The sequence below is a fragment of the Temnothorax longispinosus genome, chromosome 12 (assembly GCF_030848805.1).
Source record: "Temnothorax longispinosus isolate EJ_2023e chromosome 12, Tlon_JGU_v1, whole genome shotgun sequence".
NCBI classification, from domain to species: domain Eukaryota; kingdom Metazoa; phylum Arthropoda; class Insecta; order Hymenoptera; family Formicidae; genus Temnothorax; species Temnothorax longispinosus.
Genome location: NC_092369.1, coordinates 780459 through 803392, shown reverse-complemented (window position 1 = coordinate 803392; position 22934 = coordinate 780459). Strand labels below are relative to the sequence as shown.

The 22934-nt window shown below is 35.8% G+C and overlaps 4 protein-coding genes across 8 annotated transcripts; all 4 read right to left on the bottom strand.

Moving 5' to 3' along the window:
- Nucleotides 1-9229, bottom strand: LOC139823426 (sodium-coupled monocarboxylate transporter 1). Of its 2 annotated transcripts, none has more exons than XM_071795975.1 (9): nucleotides 8745-9229; nucleotides 8095-8352; nucleotides 6936-7281; nucleotides 5261-5415; nucleotides 4317-4457; nucleotides 3884-3992; nucleotides 3007-3228; nucleotides 2263-2777; nucleotides 1-1897 (listed from the first exon to the last, which is right to left on the bottom strand). In XM_071795975.1, exons 2-9 carry the CDS (start codon nucleotides 8313-8315, stop codon nucleotides 1804-1806), a joined length of 1803 nt encoding a protein of 600 aa, XP_071652076.1. In that variant the 5' UTR covers nucleotides 8316-8352; nucleotides 8745-9229; the 3' UTR covers nucleotides 1-1803. The 2 variants fall into 2 exon arrangements, with proteins under 2 accessions (XP_071652076.1, XP_071652077.1); XM_071795976.1 differs by having other exon boundaries at nucleotides 8095-8325.
- A 135-nt stretch (nucleotides 9230-9364) lies between these two features.
- LOC139823425 (KICSTOR complex protein ITFG2) lies at nucleotides 9365-12115 on the bottom strand. 2 transcript variants are annotated; one of them, XM_071795973.1, is made up of 7 exons: nucleotides 11921-12115; nucleotides 11764-11851; nucleotides 11468-11693; nucleotides 11096-11379; nucleotides 10058-10821; nucleotides 9748-9982; nucleotides 9365-9666 (listed from the first exon to the last, which is right to left on the bottom strand). In XM_071795973.1, exons 1-7 carry the CDS (start codon nucleotides 11977-11979, stop codon nucleotides 9487-9489), a joined length of 1836 nt encoding a protein of 611 aa, XP_071652074.1. In that variant the 5' UTR covers nucleotides 11980-12115; the 3' UTR covers nucleotides 9365-9486. The 2 variants fall into 2 exon arrangements, with proteins under 2 accessions (XP_071652074.1, XP_071652075.1); XM_071795974.1 differs by having other exon boundaries at nucleotides 11096-11208.
- LOC139823229 (mitochondrial inner membrane protease subunit 2) lies at nucleotides 12049-12482 on the bottom strand. The gene is made up of 2 exons (XM_071795612.1): nucleotides 12247-12482; nucleotides 12049-12139 (listed from the first exon to the last, which is right to left on the bottom strand). The coding sequence occupies exons 1-2, from the start codon at nucleotides 12480-12482 to the stop codon at nucleotides 12049-12051; spliced, it is 327 nt and encodes a 108-aa protein (XP_071651713.1).
- A 928-nt stretch (nucleotides 12483-13410) lies between these two features.
- Ric-3 (RIC3 acetylcholine receptor chaperone) lies at nucleotides 13411-22916 on the bottom strand. 3 transcript variants are annotated; one of them, XM_071795969.1, is made up of 8 exons: nucleotides 22013-22916; nucleotides 21380-21733; nucleotides 20463-20731; nucleotides 20203-20389; nucleotides 19743-19882; nucleotides 18462-18622; nucleotides 18179-18365; nucleotides 13411-15581 (listed from the first exon to the last, which is right to left on the bottom strand). In XM_071795969.1, exons 1-8 carry the CDS (start codon nucleotides 22158-22160, stop codon nucleotides 15063-15065), a joined length of 1965 nt encoding a protein of 654 aa, XP_071652070.1. In that variant the 5' UTR covers nucleotides 22161-22916; the 3' UTR covers nucleotides 13411-15062. The 3 variants fall into 3 exon arrangements, with proteins under 3 accessions (XP_071652070.1, XP_071652072.1, XP_071652073.1); XM_071795971.1 differs by lacking the exon at nucleotides 19743-19882 and adding an exon at nucleotides 19339-19391; XM_071795972.1 differs by lacking the exon at nucleotides 21380-21733.
- Nucleotides 22917-22934: the final 18 nt, after the last annotated feature.

The following is a 22934-nucleotide window of genomic DNA, read 5'->3' as shown; positions in this document are numbered from 1 at the left end:
TAAAAAGTCATCAACGTCATGTAATAATATTTTTAGAAGCTATATACAAATCGTAGCTGAATTTTGAAATATGGCAGCTAGGCTATAAACACACATACACACACAACACGCGCGCGTTCCAGAAATTAAGATAGGACAAAAGAAAAATTAAAATAAAAATTATATAAAAAAACAGATAGAAAATTATTTAAAAAAAAAAGATAAAATAAGAAAAAAAAATTATGAAATAGATTATATATCTATATCTATATTTTATATACATATATATTATATATATATAATATCTATAATATAGTAGAATTAACGTGAAGCATCTTCGAATAATTTTTCCAACAATAGATTGGTGGCTATTTTCTGCGCACAATATTCTTAATTTTCGTCACTTTATTACGTGACTCCTAAGTTTGATGCATTATTTTTTGCTTTCGATATAGGTTTATTTTTTCATCGGGTTCACTCTCCAATCGCTCTATCTTAATAAATAAAAAAATAATAATTGGCACGAAGGATTACCGAGGGCGGGGCATAACCAAGCGCCGCTTTCAAGAGATACTTGGTGTATAAAGAGGGGCGATATACGACAACGTCAACCACGAGGAGGCTGTGCGATCGGGCCTCTCAGGTCTGTCATTCGACACCAAATCAGACAGAATCTGTCAAAAATCTGTCACCCGGCCCACAATGCGAGGCCGGGTCCCTCTCAGTTCGGGATTTTACCCACACGTTGAAATCAGACCGGATAGAAAGGGGGAACGCGGCGAGGAGAGCTAGACGGGAGGAGGTTCCCCGAAACTCGCGCATCGGTATGTAAGTAGATGGGTCTCTGCCGCCTATATTTGACACCTTTCAGTCCAATAAAATAAAACCGTTCCGCGGTGGAATGTGGTCGCCCGCTTCGAGACAGAAGCGTCGTTTCTCCGCTGGAGACGTGGAATGTTCTCCCGCGAGGAACAGTCGATCGAGGGTTTCCTACGTCTTCTGCGAGTTGGCGATCGCTGATAAGGGTCCTCCCTTTCGTCGTCCCGAATTCGAAATGATAAGTCCCCCCTCCGTCCCCTCTCCCGTCAAGTTGGTGGCCTCGCGCGTCTCTCTCGAGAGACGAGAAAAGTCTTGGAAATTTGTCACGAGTCTGCTGCGTGACGGCACGCTCTGGCACACACACCGATCGATCCATCGCGGATTTTAAAGAGAGACTCGACGAATGACTCGACAGAAACTCCCGCAGCATTTACATTCTCTAATCCGATAGGCATCGTTCCTCCAGATGTTTCAGATGAAGCCGGGGACTTGTTTGTATTGAGATGCGTGGGGCAGATATATAATCTAGTCAATTTGACACCCTCATCGACGTTCTAATGGGTGCTTTCAACTCCGAGGACGAGGCCGGTTAGATGCAGTTATCTCTCCCGGACAAATGCGTCCGCTTGTCTGTCGATCGCTGTCCCCCGTACAATTTATGTCGTTAAGAATTTATTGATTGGAGCCTTTCTTCCTCGGACGGTTTACGGAAATCTCTCTCTAAACATCTTAGTATCAATATGTTGATATATTGAAAGCTTGTGGACTGGCCTAAATTTATTCGGTGGAAACTAGATTTCGATAGAAGTTTTTTTTCTTTACGTACTAAATGTATTTGATATAGAGAATACGTAATATTGTTACAGAGAGATCATAGAATTTGTAATCGAACGATTTTCCAAACGTTTAAGGACATTTATATTGTGTGCGTGCATGTATGTGTGTTTTAATCAAGTCTTGTAAGGTCACGGAGAACAAGTAAGGATGGAATCAAATATACACGTTTCAAGATTTCAGTTCTTCTTTCTCTGGATTAGTTACTAACGCTGTTGGCACTGTATGTAACGACACTTCCATGTATTTTTTCGGTGGGAAAAATCTGAAAATTACGAGAATATATGGATAAAAATATAGCGAAAAAAATTAGATATTTATAAATGCATAAATAGTCAAACGCGACTAAAATACTCGAAATAAGTTGAGTCCAACAGTCAAACTTAAATATTTGATGCAACGATTTATGATATAAATTTTAATAGTTCACACATCTTTATAGTATCTATAAATAGTCTATATAATATATTCTTTCCACCAATTTTAGATACAATATGTGTGGTATATATATGAATAAATTTATAAACTTTAATTAAAAAATTAAAAAAATATATCTTTATTTTCTTTTTAATTTTTCAAAACGTTTTAAACAAAAATCTATACTTCGTAACAAAGTATCCTCAGACATACCTGGTCATGAACGGTGGAAAGTGATCTGGGTTAATGTCGCTTAAATCAGGAGCGCCGCAGAGGAAGCTGACTACCGTGCCGATCACCATCACGATTAGGGCCCCCAGCAGCGTATAATACATGAAGGATATCCTGTACATGAAGAAAGGTGCGTCTACAGACTCGACTTGCGTCGGATTCTGCGTGGTCGTCGTTACGGTCGTACGATTAAACAGACCGGGCCCGTTCAGGCAGCCCTCCGTCGTGGAGGGAAGCGGCTGGTAATAGAGACGGCGATTGGCCATGTGCCATTGTGCGCCGACGATGATCCAGATCATCGTCACCATCGAGACCAGTCCGCCGGCCACCGCTCCCTTGGTCGTCGCCCAGGGCATCAACATCCCCAGCGAGAACAGACCCAGCATCGCGCCGGCCGTGATACCGGTCACGGTCAGTGACAGCTGGAAGATGTCGCCGAGACGGTCCACGAGGAACACCATGCCCACGCACAGGATGCCCAGGAGTACCACCGTGATCTGGGGATGACATAAACCGTTCTGGAATCGCCGGGACCGTCACGGACGTGTTTATAATTTCGGAATCGAACTGTAAGAGATATACATCCCCGAATTGTTTCTACTCTTATTTGTTTTAGCGAATATTTCTCGCTTAACATTTCTTTCTGGAAAAATGGAGGAGAAAGGAAGACCGCGAGTCTCTTATTTTCCTTGCGGTTACGGACCGCAATATATTACGCCTTTGTACCTTCATGATGTTGGCGGCTCTAGTCTCTTTGTCATTACTCTCTGGCATCCAGGGATCGATGAAATCCTCGTAAATCGTGCCGGTGACTGTGTTCAACCCGGCGCTCATCGTCGAGAGACCGGCGCTAACCAGACCGGCGAGAAAGAGGCCAGGAAGTCCCGGAACGTTCGCGGCTACGTCCAGCACGTAATACGGCAATATCTTGTCGCTCCTTGCTACCACCTGAAAACAAGCTAATTCTCTTCACTGGAATCTTCACGAGAGGCGATTCGTTTAATCCTTGATTGCTCAACTTTTTAATCTTACTTTAATTACAGGGTTTATCGCATTTTTAGGACGTGAGTATCGTTGAAGGAGATAAGAGAAATGTATATAAAGAATCTCAGAAAGGAGTTTAATAATACGATATATCTAAGAAAGTTTACTTTTAAATAAATTTGGAAAAAATATCTATCACGGCTTTAATCTCTTGCGCTGTTCAAAAGTTAGAGAAGACATCAATGATATTAAAATCTTACAAAGAGTAATTTTGAAAAAGATATATCGTTAACTATATAGCGAACTGTTCTTTCGAAGTGAACAATTCCTTCCATTTTCTTACATTATCAAAAGTAGCGAAGGTATTTGTGATGCTTGAGTTAAATAGGATACTTTAGAAACTGTCTCTAACTAAACTTACAGTAAAATTGCATGTGCAATCCTTCGGTGACTCGGTTCTGGTATAGTCATCTGCTTATATTTCTTTAACTTCAGTCGAGTATATACTTATACCATCCTTTCAAAACTTGGTTTGATGTCTTCGCAAGTCTTATTTACGCACTTAGCGTATACGGCTTAGAATGAGATAAAGGCTAATAAACAACGAAGTCGAACTTACGTGTGCCGTTATGGGATCGCATTTGTGATATCTGGCGTACATCGTGAGGCCGGTAAAAACGGAAATCAGTTTTACAAATATTAGGCCCACAGCCAGGACCCATATCGACCTGCGAAAATGATGCGTAAAACAACGCTGGTTATTATTCTTTTTTTTTTTTTTTAGATTTTTCTTATTCCTTCAAAGAACATAATAATATCGTAATTTATTTACTTATTTAACTCTTTGGGATTAACTTTTGTCTTACTTTTATCACGGTAGAATATTTTTTGTTCAAAATTTTTTATATATTTTTATATTCGCGGCATAACAAGACTTTTTCTTGAGTTTTTTCGTTTGACAAGCGATTATTTTATCACGAAGTTGCTCAACGTTTGAATGATGCTACTATTATATCATAAGTGATTTCAAAAAGCAAATATTTTGCACTTACTTTTGCGCTTCTTTGATAGTAGGTACTGCCAGAAATCTTTGCATAGAAACCTGGCTGATGCCCAACCCTGCCAGCCATGTCATTACCATTCCCACTGACATGCCCCAGAACGAATTTCTGGTGAAAGGACTGGGATCCATACTATATGAAAGAGAATTGAGAATATTAGTCAATTTATTTAATAAGATATCAATACCTAGATTATCAATTTATAGTCAGAATAACGATATTAGATCGTAATTAACTGCGAGAATATATACAACGATATTAAAGTTATGATTGCACATTAAATTATGATTATTATTCTATAAATTTTACGCATTGAATAAACGTGTTAAGTTTTATTGTCAATATACACTGCTGTATCAAATTTAACGGAGAAGAACACAATAAAAGAGCTAGGTACCGTACGTTAAATCTAACATCGTGCGAGTAATGTTTGATATCTAACAATAAGTGGTTGAAATACAATGCAATTTATTATCTACAAAAACGGAAACGCATGCATTAGAAATAGCGCGCATTTTTGCATTTCTCGAGATCGGTTTGCAATCGATACATCTTGATTTAATAATTCTTGATGAAGCAATGCTATATCCATGGAGATACGAGTAAGTTCGCACAATATTCCTTGGTTTGCTCATTTTTAATACATTCATCGCCAAACATGTTTTAGCTGATTTTCCATTCATGCTGGATTAAATAATTTTATATTAAAACAAACAATAAAATACTTAATTTTTAAAGTGTTCAATTTATAATATTGAGTTGCACAAAAATATATATGACAGTCATTGATGATTGACAAAAGTGACACTGTCATGGCAATGAATGTGTTAATTAACGAACAATGCTCTTTCCTCTTTCTCTCTCTCATTAATAAATTGTAACTAAATTGTAACAAGTTGTAAATAAGTTGTAAAAAAATACACCTGTTCTCTTACTTCCAAAACACAATTCTACCGCCCTTCTCGGCTATCCTCCAGGTCTCACCGACGCCGCCCACGGCGATCGTTCCCAGTATCAAAACGGCAATGAGACTTCCGACAGTCACCGTCATCTGAACCGTATCCGCCCATACGACAGCCTTCAGACCTCCCTATATAAGATATATATTTTTTTTTTCAAAGAGAGATTACTCGCACAATAAAGGTATCAGTGTCAGTCACGGCGCGACGTGCACAGAATCAAACGGTCGGGGAGTCGGTGAAACGTAAACCCGGGGGAGAGATCGCAACACAATTGCATAATGATGTTACAATACTTACAATGCAACGGGACGATATGTGCATTTTATAAATCGTTATCGATACAAATTTTTTATCATATATCAAGAAACCTACGCAATCGGCGTAATATTATCATAATATTTTAATAACAATGTTGATGTTACAGCGTGGTATGCAAATTGCATAAACGATTATAACGCATAACTATTCGTGTTAAGCTTGTGTATTCTATAAAAGAGTAATCGTCAGCAAATATTAATATTATTGCATATAATAAGCCTTGAAGAAGCGCTTGTTGTTCTTTATCTCCATAAATATCGGAGTTATCTTTACGAAGCAAAGCGATGCATGATCTATATCTATGCACATTTCGCACACACATCATTATCCAGCGTACTATTATTCAAACAAGCCCAAGACGAAGACAAATTACGATCAATTTCGTCATCGTTTTTGTGTATTTTATTCAAGTGGCGCGGCGATGCAGTCGTTAGTTTGTTGACGCGACATCACATCGTAAATAATCCAGCAACCTGCGAAACTGATAAGACCGCCAGTCATGTTCAGCAAAATCTTTTTTAAATAACCGTTTATTCGATGGTCGTCGCGGCTGTACGTTTCGTCTAAGTAAACCGTAGGCCTGTTTGTTTTAACTGAATTTCTTGAGAAAAAGAGAAAAGATGAACTGTGCAAGAAGTTGAGCTAAAACAAACACGCCTCGTGATATTCTTATTCGATAACGCGTCATGGCTTCAAGATGACGCGCGTGAAACACGTGTTCTATCTCGTGATTTCGCGGCCTTCCAATTACCTAGGCGTGATTCTACGGTTTTTACGACCTCTGTTTCAATATGCAGCACGTGCGAATGTTAATAGACGATAACGGTGACCAGTATTCTCCGTTTGAAAAGGATTGGTGATTTATTTCGAAAGCTTCAATGTTCGAACTTTCGAAGTTTCGAATCTTCGAAACTTCAATACTTCAACCTTCGAAGCTTCGAAGAATCAAAATTATACAATTATTAATTTAATATAATAGTACCGCGATAGACATACATTTATAAAATTAAATGACAAAATCCAAATAAAATTTCTAATGTTGCAATTATGTCGCAAATATATTTCGAAGCTCCGAAGTTAACTTTGAAGTTAAGTTTCGAATCTTCGAAGCTATCAAAAGTAACAGCCCTCGTTTGAACGCAGAATATAATTTGAATGTCCCAAAAAACACGTAAAAACTTGCACAAATATTGAGCGCTCTCTTCCTCAAAGAATTCAAGGAGCAATGCAGATTTTGCGATCTCCGATTAGACCGACAGACATTCATCATGAAAACTTAAAAATTCTTAAAATGATAATTATAATCGAAATGTCTAGGCATATCACTTACGATGGTCGTGTAGAAGATGCACACCATGCATATCACCGGCGCGACGTAATGCAGATTCATCCCGGTCGCTTGCGAGAAGGCTAACGCCGGCACGTAGATTATCAACGGCACGTAGATGACCAGCGCGAGGGTGTAGAGAAAGGACGCTAATTGCCGGACCGGCCTGGCGAATCTCATTTCCAGATATTCGAAAGTGCTCGTCAGCTGCAGCTTATAAAACACCGGCAGGTATACGCTTACGATTATGAAACAGCTGATGAAGGATGTGAAAATGCACACCGCGTATTGAGTTCCATATTGGTACACCTCGGAGGGGACGCCGAGCAAAGACACGCCTGATATGTGACTGAAATAAATTTTGTTTCCATTAGAGAGAAATGGATTTTTTTCTTGATATTATTAACGATTAAATATTATAGGAATTGCTTTAATATATTCAAAGTGTTCCAATTTGTTTAAATCTCGGTTTAAATTCAAATTTTTCTTATCAATTTGAAATTAATTTTTCGTCGGTAGAGTTTCCGTCGTGAGAAAATAATTTCTGTAAGTAATTAGCGATTAAAAATAAAAAGGCTTCTTGCGAGCTGAGCTTTAATTGAAAGGTAATAAAATCTTATTCTTTAATCAATTTTAATAGAATTAATTAAAAGCCTAATTAGAAAAAAATTATAGAGACATTCTTCAATTTTAATTCGCTTTCTTCTTTTATCTCCAAAATATATATTTCATAAACTTTCTCTAATCATAATCTAGCTTTTTTCGAAAAACATCAGAAAATAAAAATAAAACAACACTTAGCGTATTATACTCTCTATTTTTGACAGAAAGATGTCTTTGTGTAATTATAATATTCGTCCTCACTAATAATAATCGATTTAAATCAAAAGATTTTGTTGTTAAAAACATATTCAATGACTTTTTAAAACCTTATAAAAGTTAAAAATTGTAACAAAAGTTACGAACATACATTAATGAATTGAAATAGTTTTACACATATAGCACAATTTTAAAATAAATTTTAAACTAACAATAAATAAATAAAAATTACTCGATCAGAGATTGCTTATATCAAAAGGAAACTTTCAAATAAATGATTAAGAAGAAATTGCATTTTTTTATTTGAGAACGGCGATAAGATACACGAAACGTGTTAAGTCACCTCGCTATCAGGCTCATGCTAATTGGAAGAAAGGACATAGTTTTTCCGCCGAGTAGGTACTCGGTGGTGTTGTCCTGCTTCGTGCTGAAGAAACCGAAGTAGATGCCGATGAGAACGCTGATACCCAGCAGACCGCCGAACAGGGTATAATCGGTCCATCCGAAAGTGAGTTCTTTCAGCTCGTGGCCCGCGAAAAACGGATCCGTGCCATTGACGTTCATCCTGAATTCACTAGCTCAAAAGATTCGCGTTAAGGAACTATTTCAGAGAAAAATAACGACATGTATATTACAGTTACACGCGCAAAAGGTATAGTCGCTAGATTATCTCGCGTTTAACGTGGGAAACTCGTTTCAAAGATTAGAGGGTGAAGCTCATTAATCTTCCGCTAAGTACATGAACGCTAATTAAACTGAGAAATATTGGGAGTATTCCCAATAGTGTACTTTACGTATCGTAATAATATTTAGTAATATTATTTTTTAATTACTTAGCTTAAATGCTGCTACTTTAATTACTTAGTTTAAAAGTAATCTTAATTTATTTTTCGTTTGTTGAAATAAATTATGTCGTTATTTTATATTCGAATGGAAGTACGAACCTAAGATGATCTTATCCTAAATTTTTTTGCGATTGCCAATTATACGTACATATTTCGATTACTTTCTTCTTACTGTAGAGCGATCTAAGTTCCGCATTAGTGTCTGAAGTAACGTACTGCGCCGGCAACAAAGCGACTGAATTTCGGAAAAGTGTCGTTTACGCGTCCACGATCTAATCATGTATGTATCTAATAATAAAACAGCCTCGCTGGAATTTGGAAAAGTACCGAACGAAATCTGCATACCCACTGGCAATGATGACGTGAAATGCGATGCTATATGTTAGGCCGATATTCAGCTGTATCAGCTTGATTTACGGCACCGCAGATAAAACCCTGCGGCTCGTAAATAGACGAGAATCCTTAAATAGGCAGGCGTCTTTATGCTGCACTCTGCGCCAAAATTAATTTCATCACCGATATCGTCGCTGGCTTGTTTGTCAAAAATTTGCACGAACTTTCGGTCGTATATCCTTCGCGATAACGCAGTGACGTGTCCCATAAGAACGATCGCACATGCGATTCCTGTCGAATATGAGAGATACCGAGGTAGAAACATGTTTTGTTATCACGATCAGAATCGAACATTTTTTAATTGGATACAAATATTTTTCGATTAATTTTTATACTTAAAGATATAAAGATTTAAGAATAGTGATTTAACACATGTACCAGAATATGTTTGTTTTATTACACATTTTTGCCTATATAAGCCGATTTTTAAAACAGATGTAATGATACATAAGAATCACGCTCTATATATAATTGTAATAACGTTTGCCTGCCATATGTTACTGTACGCCATACAGCAACCATTCAGTTAACTGTTGTATCTTTTGCTGTTTGTCATTTATATTACACTCGCCCAGTAATTTCTCTAAGACGTGCGTTTCATCAGACTCACAGTCTTTCATGGGATTCAAAGGAGTGATCGTCATGCTTGGCAGAGTGACGTCATAATAAAGAAAAATCTAAAAGATAGAAAATACATGTAATTATCATTGTCACAATTGTAAATGACATTAATTATTTCACTTGTTATGAATAAAAACCTTGTTACTGAAGGTATTATACACCAGGCTGGGGCTAGACGTTCCCGGAATCACGTTATAATTTCCTGTGCAAAAAGCTCTGACCGGTTCTTCAAATTGAAAACGCACGCTATGTCGTTGTTGATCCAAGATGTAGGTCTGACCATCCCAGGCACAGGCGATTATTTCGTCGGAACTATCGCCTGTGACGTCCAGTCGACACAGAGCGAATATCTGATGATCTACTTGCATAGCCCTGTAAGAAGAGAACAATGCGATATATTGGCAAACATACAGATGTATCTAAACGTCGAAACGCGTGATTGCTTACCATAAAATTACCTCATCTTGTACCAACATAATAGTTCCATCAAGCGTTGCCAAGGCATAAGGTTTCCCTTTTGGAGCATTTTTACTAATGACTTCATTATTTGAATCCATGTCTTCTTTTATGATTTCATCCTGTTGATTCGATTTATTGATATTGCTGCTGTTGTTGTTATTACTATTATTTCCATTATTGTTATTATTATTATTGTGGGAGAAATTTTTAAAAGATGGTAACAATGTATCTTTCATAGGTTTACTATCGTATTGTCCGAGAATAACATTGCCACCGATAAAGTTGCCATCCATTTCATCAGTGCTTGAAGACTCGACGGGACTATAAAATCTAACTGGTCCCGGATTTTCTGCTGTAAAATCTCTACCATACTCGCCGGCCATATCCAGACTATTCTTTCGAAATGCCGGTTGCGAGTAGTTCCTTTTGAACTCGAGCGATGCAGGTTTGAAGGTTTTCACGTCTAGTTGGCTATCGTCAGTGAAACTTTGCTTCGGCAACTTATCTTTGAGTATGTAACTAGACATTTTAGGTTCGATCGTCGAGATAAACGGCGTTACTCCCGGCTCTAAATCTCCGATAATCTCCGTTGAAATATTTTGATTGCGCATCCTAGATATCCCTAATGTCTGATAATCTACAGCCTCGCAGGAACTATTCTTTGATTGACAATCTTCAGGATTGCACTTAATCCGCATGAATGTACCGCCAGGTTGTGCAACCAATAGAGTTGGCGTACCATCACCAGTATGCTAAACAATAATTTATGTTGTATCAACATCGTTTTAATGTCTACTTATATAACTATTATATTAAATAAAGAGTATAGGGGAAAAACGATCAATGTTCATCTGGAGTAATTTCAAGAATTTTTAAATTTTAATTTTAGAACATCAGATATCTTGAGAAGTTATTGAAAAAAGTACTGGTAAATATCGGAATGCATAACGTTTTTCCCCTGTACCCCTGTACTCTTCAAATACTTTTACATAACATATAATGGAGTCTGTGTTTCAGTCAACATACTTGCAACGTAACCGTGCCTATTTGATTAGTGCACTCCCATTTATTTAGGCCAACTAACTTTCCTGTTTCTAAGTCAGCGTTACTTGACCATCTGTAAGATCTCACAACACGATCTGTCAGACCAAGTATCATCTCATTAGCACCATCTTTATCGACATCAGCTATCAGCACTGTCTTTGTATTAGTTGGGATTCTTTGTACATGCACACATTCCATTTTCCCAGAGAGTTCATTTATTTCATTAGTATTGTCAACGTGTTCCGTGCTTTGGGAATTTCCTACATCTGCACAAATATATCCTATGAGAGTTATCTAAATCTTTTGTTATTTGAGTTATTTCATAAAGTGTACCTTCTGAAACTCAAGACTTACCAGTACTTGTTTTGAAGTTGTCTTGCTCGTTTGTATCTTTACCAATATGTTGGCCCACAAGCAAGTTAGGATTGTTGGGATTGACAGATCTGGGGCTGTAAAATATATGCGTCCATCCATCGCCACAGATGACCACAAGCGCATTGCGTCCGTAATTAAAAATATCTCCAATTGCTACACTAGTTATAAGACCGAGGCCAGTTATCTTCTGCCATAATTCTGATCCCTGTTACACAAGAACAAATGTTATCTATAGTTTGAAAAGACATGAATTAAGTAGTCACTAACATATTTACCTTGAAGATATAAAGTTCTCCTTCAACAGTGCCAACAACTAGTTCATTATCACCATCGTTATCAACATCTCCTATAGTTAAGCCATGCCTGCGCATAGTAACAGTAATTTTTATTGTAGACTATTTACTAGGCTAAAATGGCAATGATCGAACTTACCTGCATACAGTACCGGGTAATTCCCACTGCAATCTCTTTACAAAGCTAACAGCCCTCATGATTAGGTTTCGCAGGATGTAAATGTTGCCATCGATTTGGCGGCCAAACTATATGAGTAGCTTTCGCCGTTACCAGACCCAGAGATATCGGCCCAAAGGTATTAGAGTCCATAGAATGTCCAACGTGATCTCCCTCCAGCCAGCAGTGGCCTTCCGGCACCTGTAATCACAAGATTGAAATCAATTCACAGACAAAGAATGACGATATACCAAGTCGATAGCGATAGTGTGTTAGAGCCCAAGCATGTGTTATTTGCTGTTATGTACCCAATAATTACTTCTACATATCGTATCCATACTTGAAGGGCACTGATCTTGTATCCGTGAGTGCCTATAATATCCCCGGCGAGTCCCACGACTCGCTTGATGAGCGTCTGATTCGGCACCTTGGGGGACACGATGCAGACTATGTCGCCGCGCTGGATGTCTCGATTCCGTATGGCCCAGCGATTCAGGAACACGTAATCGGGATACCGTAGATCCGGATTCAGCGCGGGTTGCATGGAGATCCCTTCCACCCTCGCGACATACCCGACTGTGTCGCAGAAAGCAATCCCGATCGGGATGCCGATTAAGACATTACGTAAAAAACGTGGGATTCTCATTTATCAAACCTTCGAAGGGGAGAACGTGCGGAGCGCTCTTCCGTCCTCAATGCGCTCGGTCCGGCAGCACGAAGGATCGACCATCACTTACGTTGCCTGTGCAATTGATTTGATTTTAAATATCTCAAATCTCACCATAATTACCACAACACAAGTTAATGATAATGTATGAACTGTATGAAGGGTATGAAGAACCTTTCGTATAGGTTATGTGTACGAAATTCTCTGTATATGGCAACCGACTCAGTATTTTGTGAAAAGAACGCTCAGGAATTTAAACCGAAATATTTTATATGCGTGGAAAATATTGTTTCCTTTTTCTGTTAAATTGGAAGCAAAATGAGGAGGAAGAAAAGTAAGATGAGACAGGTGAAACATTTAAATGTATATACGCCGTTTTGCCTGCGTGCGGAGCACCTGCGAGATCAAGACCAACAGAGTCAAATCAAGTAAAGAAATCTGCATTTGATAATAATAGAATAAAATTCGTAATTTAATCTACGGTTTAAAAAATATAAAGATTTATACAATCTTTTCTCTTTGACAATAGTAAAATTTCTACATTCACGCAATTCTTGAAGAAAAAAACTTATTTTTATTTTCCTTTTTTAATAATAATAATTAAGTAGTTACATAATTTTTAAAACAAATCAATGAGAGAATTTAAAACTTATGTTCTAAGAAGCATTTTAAAAAAAGATCCCATTTTATTGAGATAATTGACAGTTCGGCATATATATAAGAGAAATATGAAACTTTTTACTGCACATATGTGTGATAAAACATGATAGTATCTTGCAAGCAAATATAGCAATAATACGGTAAGTAAGATTTTCAAATATATTATTAAGATTACATATTCATTTTTTTAAATAACAATATTTGATCACTACATAAGGATGATTAATAAGCACTTGTATTTAAACGGCTGTCTTTATTACACGACCAAGTACTTCTAATTTTTAATAAAAATCAGTAACAACTACTAATATTGTCTAATAAGTTATATAATACCTTATTTGCACCCAAAACACTTTATCCTTCGTACAGATTGCTTTGTCACTAGAACTTATCTACGTAGCGTTTTCTAATAATAATAAATGTAAATATTATTAGTCTCATCATCATCTTGCATAAATATTTCCACAAGAGAGCTTATTTGGGTATAAGCCAAAGGGATCTAATTAAGTATAAATATATGTTTCCAAGTAACGTTAAATTAAAAAAAAATCGACAGGTTTACATATTTAAAGACCGAAGAACATTAAACAATATCCTGCTTTGTTTAATTAAGTTGCGTTCTAATATTATTTAATCATGCTCATAACATGTAATATTATTACGGAAACAGTAACATTTTCATGCAATATAAAATATAGTTATATCAAGAATGTTGTTGATGCCATATCCTAATATAGATCAACTATACCATTACATGATTTTATAATAGATTCTTGCATTTTTATTATTCAAACCAATTACATCCTGTTTTTTTCGCTATTTTTTGCCGTATTGACTTTTATGTAAAAGCAATTAAAATTACAACTTATTTGATACTATAAATTATTCTAAAATACAACGAATATATCTATCCTGTTCTTTAAATTATATTTTATAAAATATCAATAATTATATATAATAAAATAATCTGTAAATGAAATTTATTTTTAATAATAAAATAAAATTTTTATATACTTTAAACAAATATATTTTAATTTACATTTATTACAAACTGAGACTAGAATTATAGAAATAATAAAGCATTTTATGTTTCACAATAAATACAGAAAAATCGGAAAGCGCGCGTAAATTACAGAATTTAATATGAAAATTAAAAATATGAAACACAAAAATGCTGTAATATGATATAAAATTAAACATTTATCGAACAATGATTAGTACATGAAGAAAAAGTTTACGAGAGTGAACCCTAGCTGTAGTACAAAAAAGAAAAGATCTTTGACTTTCGTGAAAGTTGTATCAGTGCTTGCCAATCACCACGAATTTTACATGCATATCATATTATGCTACACTTGGACAGATTAATGACTCTCTGTTATTCTTATCTATCGGGCAATCCTAAAACACCATTTCATGAATTTCTAACTACGAGTAGTAGATGTGTTATAGCTCGATGTATCTATGCCATCATGGCATTGTAACGTGGCATAGACAGCACTGCCTCTCTTTCTTTTGGCCCCTGTGATTAATAAATTTAGGATTCTACAAAATGTGAAATATATGTCGATTAAAAAAAAAAAAAAAGAAAACGGAAACGTGATGCATATAACATTTTAGGTTATCTGGCAGTGCTCAACCAACGAGTTTATGCATCTTCATATTGTGAGAGTATTACATATTATAGTAATCATAATTATTTTCATTATAATAAGAGGACTTATTAAAGATTGGTAAACACTGATCCACATCTGAAGAAACAGAATTACTTTTAAGTCTTTTCACTCTTAACTGGGTTCTTTATTTTTTTTCTTTTCCTATATTTTTTCTAAGGTTGTAAGTCACTTTTCTGTAATCTTCATCTTCTTCATCTTCATCTTCATCTTCATCTTCATCCTCGTCTTCCTCGTCTTCCTCGTCCTCCTCATCCTCCTCCCATTCCTCGTCCTCCTCCTCTTCTAGCTCTTTTTCTTTTTTCTTTTTTTCTTCTTTCTCCTCTTCTTCCTCCTTTTCTTCTTCTTCACTTTCCTCTTCTTCCTCCTCATCTTCTTCACTTTCTTCTTCCTCTTCTTCTTCACTTTCTTCTTCCTCTACTTCTTCATTTTCCTCTTCCTCTACTTCTCCATTTTCCTGTTCCTTAACTTCTCCATTTTCCTGTTCCTCTACTTCTTCATTTTCATCTTCCTCTACTTCTCTATTTTCCTTATCTTCCTCTTTCTTTTGCAATATTTTGTTTTTCTTATCTTTTACATCTCGAATTTCCGCTTGAGTGTCCGAAACCTTTTTTCTCTTTTTATCTGGATCTTCAGCCTCCGAATCCTATACGTTAAATATGATTGTTTATAAAATTGCATTTTAAATTAGAAAACAAAATAATTCAACATAAGAAACAGATTATTTATTAAATAAAATAAAGGATGAGTCACACAGTTTTTAACCGAGTTGAATCTATTTTAAACTTGATGATACAAAATAATCAAACGTTTTAATTATTTAATTTTTGAGTACAAAAAAGTTTTGGCTACGAAACATTTTTTTTGTCATAATTTTCACGTTAATGAGCATATAATAAAATTATGATGCTATAAATTAACTACGAGAAGTCTTTATGATCAATTATTCACTCAAAATAATACCATTGGACAAGTCACTTCTTTATTAAGTATTTGTGAAATACAATACCATTCTTCTACGTTTCCGAGTTTTCTGATTGTTCTCCTCGATTATGCATTGCAAGAGTTTTATTTTTGTACTTTTCGAAGCCATTATATAGCTGTTATTAACTGATCAAATATCGATCTTATAAGATATAAAATGTACGCACATGTACGCAGGTTCCCGAATATTTAGAAACACAGTACTCAGTGTCTCACAGTCTACGTTATTAGTAAACATTTCATTATATGAGGTTTAAATACTTGAACAGTTTTATAAACATATATAGATATCAACTAAAATGTTTTGCAAAATATTTCTTTTCTGAGGGTTTTATTTTTAAATACTTCTGTATATTAAGTACTGAGAATAATTTATATAGGGCAGACAAAATAAAACGAATTTTTAGCCTCAAAGATATTGTTTCTAGAGAAAAATGTTTCAAACAAAAGTTATTTGGTTTGAAGGGGGACACATGATTCCGATGTGAGTCATGTCATAGATGTCGTTTTCGGGCCTGGCTCGGGGTTAGATTTTGGTATAGCATATGTTACGTGCACTATACCAAAACCTAACCCCGAGCGCCTCTTCGGAAGCACCCTGAGATCAAAATTGTAGATCTCGTCGAGACGTGTTTAAAACACTATAATAAAGCTCTCTTTCGTTAAGAATTTTCTAAGATATTTAAAATTTTGTTATAATATTTTTAAAGTATTCACTTTTCAATTTTACCTTTATACTTTTATACGTAGAATAATGAAAGGAATCAATTGTTGTAAAAAAAAAAAAAAATTATTGTAAAAAATTCGATTGCATTTTGTAGACGCATTCAATTTTGCAAAATTGCAAATGTAAAAATTAATATTATTATTCGCTTTCTTTCATAAAAATATGAAGGTAAAGTAATCGAAAAGTGAATACTTCAAGATATTTCATATTTTATATTAAAAATATTATGACAAAAATTTAAATATCTTAGAAAATTCTTAATGAAAGAGTTTTTTTATAGTGTTTTAAACACGTCTCGACGAGATACAACTTTTATCTCAAGGGAAAAAATCAAGTTCCATTTAAGAAATTAGTCGCCTTTAAAATTTCTTGAAAATGACAGCATCTACTTATGACATGACTCGCATCGGAACCATGTGTCCTCCTTCAAACTTAACAACTTTTGTTTGAAACATTTTTCTCTAGAAACAATATTTTTGGAGAGATAAAAATTTATCACGCTTTATTTTGTTCATCTTGTATATTATAATAAACTTCTATAATTCTATTTTTGAAAATGCAGTCGTATTTTATACATGTATTTTATATTGTTGCATCTGTAAAAAAATGTCATAAAAGGCAAAGTATATTATTGGATTAACATTTTCTTCTATCCTTTTTCTGCTATCAATTGCAAAAAAAAAAAAGAAAACGATTTGATTAAATTACGTGACTCATTTTATGTAATCAATAAATTTTTAACGTCAATATTAAGTGGCATAAAAATAGCGGTATAAGACTTCTTCAAACATCATATCAAATATATTTCACTAAATATCAAAATATATCACTATTTGTATAGTTGAAGTGGTTAATATGTTAATGTGAATATAGGTATAATTAATGCTATAGTGTTGTTTCTTGCAAAAGGCAATTTGCATAACATATCTCATTAGCATTAAGTGTATAAGAATTCATAAACTTATCAAAATTATAAAAATAAAATTAAAAACAAATTCACTCTGTGTTTAGTCATATATAATTTGTGTACACACGGACATAAATAATATTAAATAAATATAAATTACATGTTCTCTTAAACAAAATATAAATTGTCTCTGAAATAAATCGCCAAGTTGCAAAGTGCAAAGTACTCTTCAAGTTTGGCAATCTACTTCAGAAGCATTGGGTATTCTTGACAGAACTTAAATTTGTATTAACAAGCCAGTGTATCTTATATTAAAATAAGAGGTATTAGCGAAACATAAGAAATACAAGGCACTAGTTATTAATATTTCGAACAAATCACAGAGAATAATGGGAATAGAAATAATAAACGATGAAATCAGCGCATTATTCATACCCATACATGTAATAGCCAAGAAACCATTCTTTGCACTTAATTCTGCATTTAGTTCCTGTGATTTGTGATCTCGATATTAAGTAACCTATACAGAAGTTAGGCAAACAATTAAATGAATGAAAGAATCACCAAATAAAACAAGGCTCCGCAGATTCATTTGATTCTGTTGGTAATTCTAATATTTCCTTACAGCTGGAATCTGGTCGAGGCTGATGAGAGAGAGAGTCATTTTGCCTGAGAGAACAACTGGAGCGTCGTCGTCGTCCTCTGACTTTTCGGCTTGAGTTTCTGAATCGGTTACGAGTAATTCACATTGCGGCGGAAGTGCACCCTCTAAATATATGGGTGTTGGCGGCGTTTTTTCCCTGTCAACATTACTGAAACAAATATAATAATATTTAATAAATCATTCGGAAAGTACTAATAATACACAATAAAATAATAGGCAAAATAAACAAGGAAAAAACAAGTACCTTGGTGGAGGAATAATGGGAGTGGTGGGTCTGCTACATTTTTGTCCACTTTCACAACTAGCTGTCATTTCCATACTCATGACTTTAACTGTTGGCGACTGTTCTGCTACATCTAATTCTTCACCTTCCCTACTATGTGATTCCTGGTCTGCAGTGTCCTCCTATAAATTAAATTCTTAATATACTGCTCATTTATTACTTGTTTCTTATATGCTGACTTTGTACATATCTTTTAAATAAAAAATATAATAACACATATGTAGTAATAATATCAAAGCCATTTTGCGGATTAATTCGATAAGAGCTATTTTATATGTATATACAATCTTAATATAACAAAAACAAAAACCATTCAGAATAAAAAAATATGCTATGTTAAAGATTCTACGTCTATTTAAAAAACATAATATAATTATAATTATATAATTATATATACGAGTCACAAAAAAGATGTCATACAAATCCATATATGTGTATGTATGTAATTTTCTTGTACATTTCCTAATATATTATATCAACAAGATATAAAATAAGCGGATATCATGCAAGGCACACAATTAGCATTTGTAATTGTGAGAAGCTATAGGAGGAGCAACTATCGTTTCACTTATATCTCAACAATATTTAGCATTGAGAAATATCATGTATGTCTTGTGTAAAAGATAAAATGATAATAACATTCTGCACTTAAAACACTGAAATATTGTTACTATTGTAGAATCATGTCATAATGAAACCATCGTATATATGTACATAAGCCTGAGAAAACATTTATTGTGATAAACTCATTATTCGTGAAACTAGTGCACTGGAAATAGGTGTTCCACAAACTCTTGGTTACTCTTGTTAGAAATATTTTCTGAGGCAAGGGATATACCTTAGAGCCGCGATCGACCCCTGCCAGACCATTGGACTTTGGAGACCCATCTACTACTCAAAATGTAAAATATACAACGTGAATTCTATTACTGAATGCATATTCTGACCTAAATGTGTCGTATATCCGAATATCGCACTCGACTAGTACATCAGTATGAATCTCATATAAACTATAAACGTTTAAACCAACAATTTGTAATTTTTTTCGCAACAGTTATCCGCAAGCATCGACATTTGAAGAAGCCAAATATTGAAGATAAGGTCTTATACTAAATGTACAACATGTTTAATGTACATTGGATGGGTCAAGCTTGTAACGCAATCAGAACACAGCGACGTGCACATTTCTAACGACTAAATAAACTGAAACTGTGAAATGGCATCAAAATTAATCTGATAAACCTTGATTTCTGGCTGTGAGCTCGAGTTATGCATTACTGAACGTGATATGTTGCCCATCTGGGCAACGATTCTTTCCATGGCTGCTTCCGTCTCGACCAAACGTTGTCTCAGTTGATCTATCTCTATGTCTCCTGCCGCTTCTATGTGTTCCAGCATGTAGAACATTACCAAACGTGTTCAGAATATAAGTACGAATACTTGCAATATGCACATTTTTATTTAGAAATCTTGCAATGTATATCCGCGTGTATAAATACGTGTGTGTTCTAATTGTGCAAACCTTGCATCATGCAACACCACTTAAAAATCTGTTCAGAGATATTCAAGAAAACATATATCTTAATTCTAAATTTTTCTCCTCGTAAGTAGAAAGAAATAGCTCCTCATAAAAACATTGCGTTGATGACGATGTAAATGAAATGTGGTTTGTAATAGTAAATATATTTGTAGACGCACTTACGATCGTTTAATTCTTCGATAGTTGGAGCAGTCCTGCGCGGTGACTTTTCTCTCGGATAATGCAGAGTACCTCCAGTCATTGCAGTAGCAAGAGCTTCTGGACTGAATACCATTTTCCGAAATTCCTTTTCAGCAGCTGCTCCCGGGTATTCCGATATAATCTCGCTATCGGAATTTTTCTTCAGGACCTATTAATGTAAACCTTAAGGCTCAATTGCGTCCAAATATTTATTAGAATTGTTCTGCAGATTTATATATTACCTTAACAATGGTGTACAAGAAAAATAAGACTATTCCTATCGTATACAGTGGCATGACAATTCCCATTGTAACGCTTCCTTTGGGTGCTTGAACACCGTGACCAGCACTACCGAGAGGTGGCCTCATTTTTGGTACAACGTGGTTAGATTTTTGTCTGTCCGTTACCTTTGGTACAATATGAGAGGTTGGTATGGCCCTCCCCCTCTCCCTCAGCGCGGGATGCATTCCACCTGCATGAGGAGGAGTACGACGCTCCTGTGGTATAGTACCTGTATACATAGAAAAGACTTGTCTGTAAAATATACGTCTGCTTATCTCAATTCACAAAAATGTATTTTTACTCTATATTAATGTCCCAGAGATTAGTAGGATTTTGCATTTTATTCAGAAATCAGAAAAACTGTTATAAATGTATTGAGCCAGGTGACCTTAATATTGTAAAATTTGGGATAAAACCTTGGTTGAAAACTAGAATGAGGAGAATATAATGGGTCATTAGTATGGATGTGTTTGAAACTGACTATAGGCCAGACTTGTCTGCCAAACATCACGCTTACTTTTTTGGCACTCAGCCAAAGCAAAATGAACAACTCAAATCGTCGTCTTCCATATATACTTGATGATGCGATGCATTAAAGGCACAATTCTCCAAGTTTATCTTATTATTATATAAGCGATTTACAAGCCATGTGGTCATCATATACCGTCAAAGTATATTAATACGGAATCAACTATATAATCTGAATAACAAAGCGTTGCGTCAAACTGTTATAAAAATGACAAACCTATCTCAAGAATATATTAGGTAAGCAATCGCAGAGAGTTAATTAGTTATTAGTGAATATTTGAGTGGCATAAAATTCAAGTAAATCGCAACTATTGGCGCGCAATTACTTATATATCCTTGCGATTCTTACTGTGCGGCATCAGGATATGATATCTGATAAGATGAGGTATCCCTAATTGTGACAGTGGCACGCCAAAGTTCATTTTAAGACAAAGGGAGCTATTGAACGATCTAATCTCCTCCAACACCTGCTTGTAGGTCTTCCCCAAGCTTTCTCTCTCGGCGAGAAAGGATGACAGGTCTATGCCGCATCTGGCTAGGACCTCCTCCCTACACAAGCTCGCGGTTTGCGGAGTCAGCTTGCTAAGCTTTAACGCGTCTCTCACGCGTGGATCAATCGGATGGTGCCTCAATATGTTTTGACACATTTCCTGCATGATGTCCACTGCGGTGACATCGCTTTCAAATATCACTTCGCAGCACACTGCGCAAATACGAACAGTAAAGTAGTCCTTCAGTGGGTTTTATCATTCGAATGATTCGAATCAATCAACGAGCAACGATTTTACAAGGCATTATAAAAACTACTCCTTGCCAAAGTATTTCACCTAAATAATTCTTATATCTAGCCAATTTTGTGGCGTAAAAATCTAAGTTGTTTATATACGTAGAAAGTATATTTCTACGATAAAAAAGCGATATTTCTAGCGATTTTTCTCGCGTCGTCAACATCGCCTTGTGCGTAGAAACTTCGGAGTCTTACCCGAGCTGTCCGATGCGGAGTGATGTGGAGTGACAAATCCTATGAACATGGGATGCAGAATTTTCGGCCACAGCACCGTGAAGCAGCCGAACACGATCGCGAGTACAAAAAACGTTTTCCTCGGTCCGAAGTCCGTTATCTCGGCCATTTTTGCAGCGGATGGGTCCGGTCGTTCGTAAAAATTTTTCGCGCTTCGAGAAAACTTTCGATAAAAGTATGAACGGATCGCCTCTCCTCGGCCTCCTCCGCGTTCACGTATACACAGTACGGATACAGCGAAGAGGCGGGAGCGGGACCGCGGGACGGCGGCCGCCGCTGGCCGCCGCAGTCGAGTCGCAGCGCACTGTCGTCTGCTATTTTCGTCGTGCCGCGGCAGGGCCGTACGAAGGCGCGCCGTCGCCCCGCGGAACGTCACTTTTCCTCGAGCTTCAAAAAGCAGCCCATCTTGTTCCAAAATTATTGCAACAAGAGAAAAATCGAACTCTCAGAGACAATTGCTACAAATCTCGAGTTCTATATTCCTAAAAAGATCACACAAATTGTTAGGCAAATGAACTTTTAATAAAAGGTTTTTCAAAAAATTGAGACCAAGTATGTATCTACAAAAGGCTTTCTATTAGATAGTATTGTGTCCAAGATTCGATGCAAAAGAGCGCGATTTTAATTCGACTCGTAAGTTACGGATTTATGGACTGCTATCGCACGCTCCTGTCGCGTCAACAGCGATGAATCAAAGACAATCGAGAATAGTGACTTATTTTAGGTCCACAGTATTTATATCTCGGTAGTTCGCGTAATCACAGAGAATTGAGAAATAATCTCTTCTCGTCTCGTCTCAGCTACGAGAAACGCAAGTAGACAGTCGTCATGATATAGCAAGGTATTTTGTTAAAGTCTCATTGTCGTAAATCCAGGATTAACA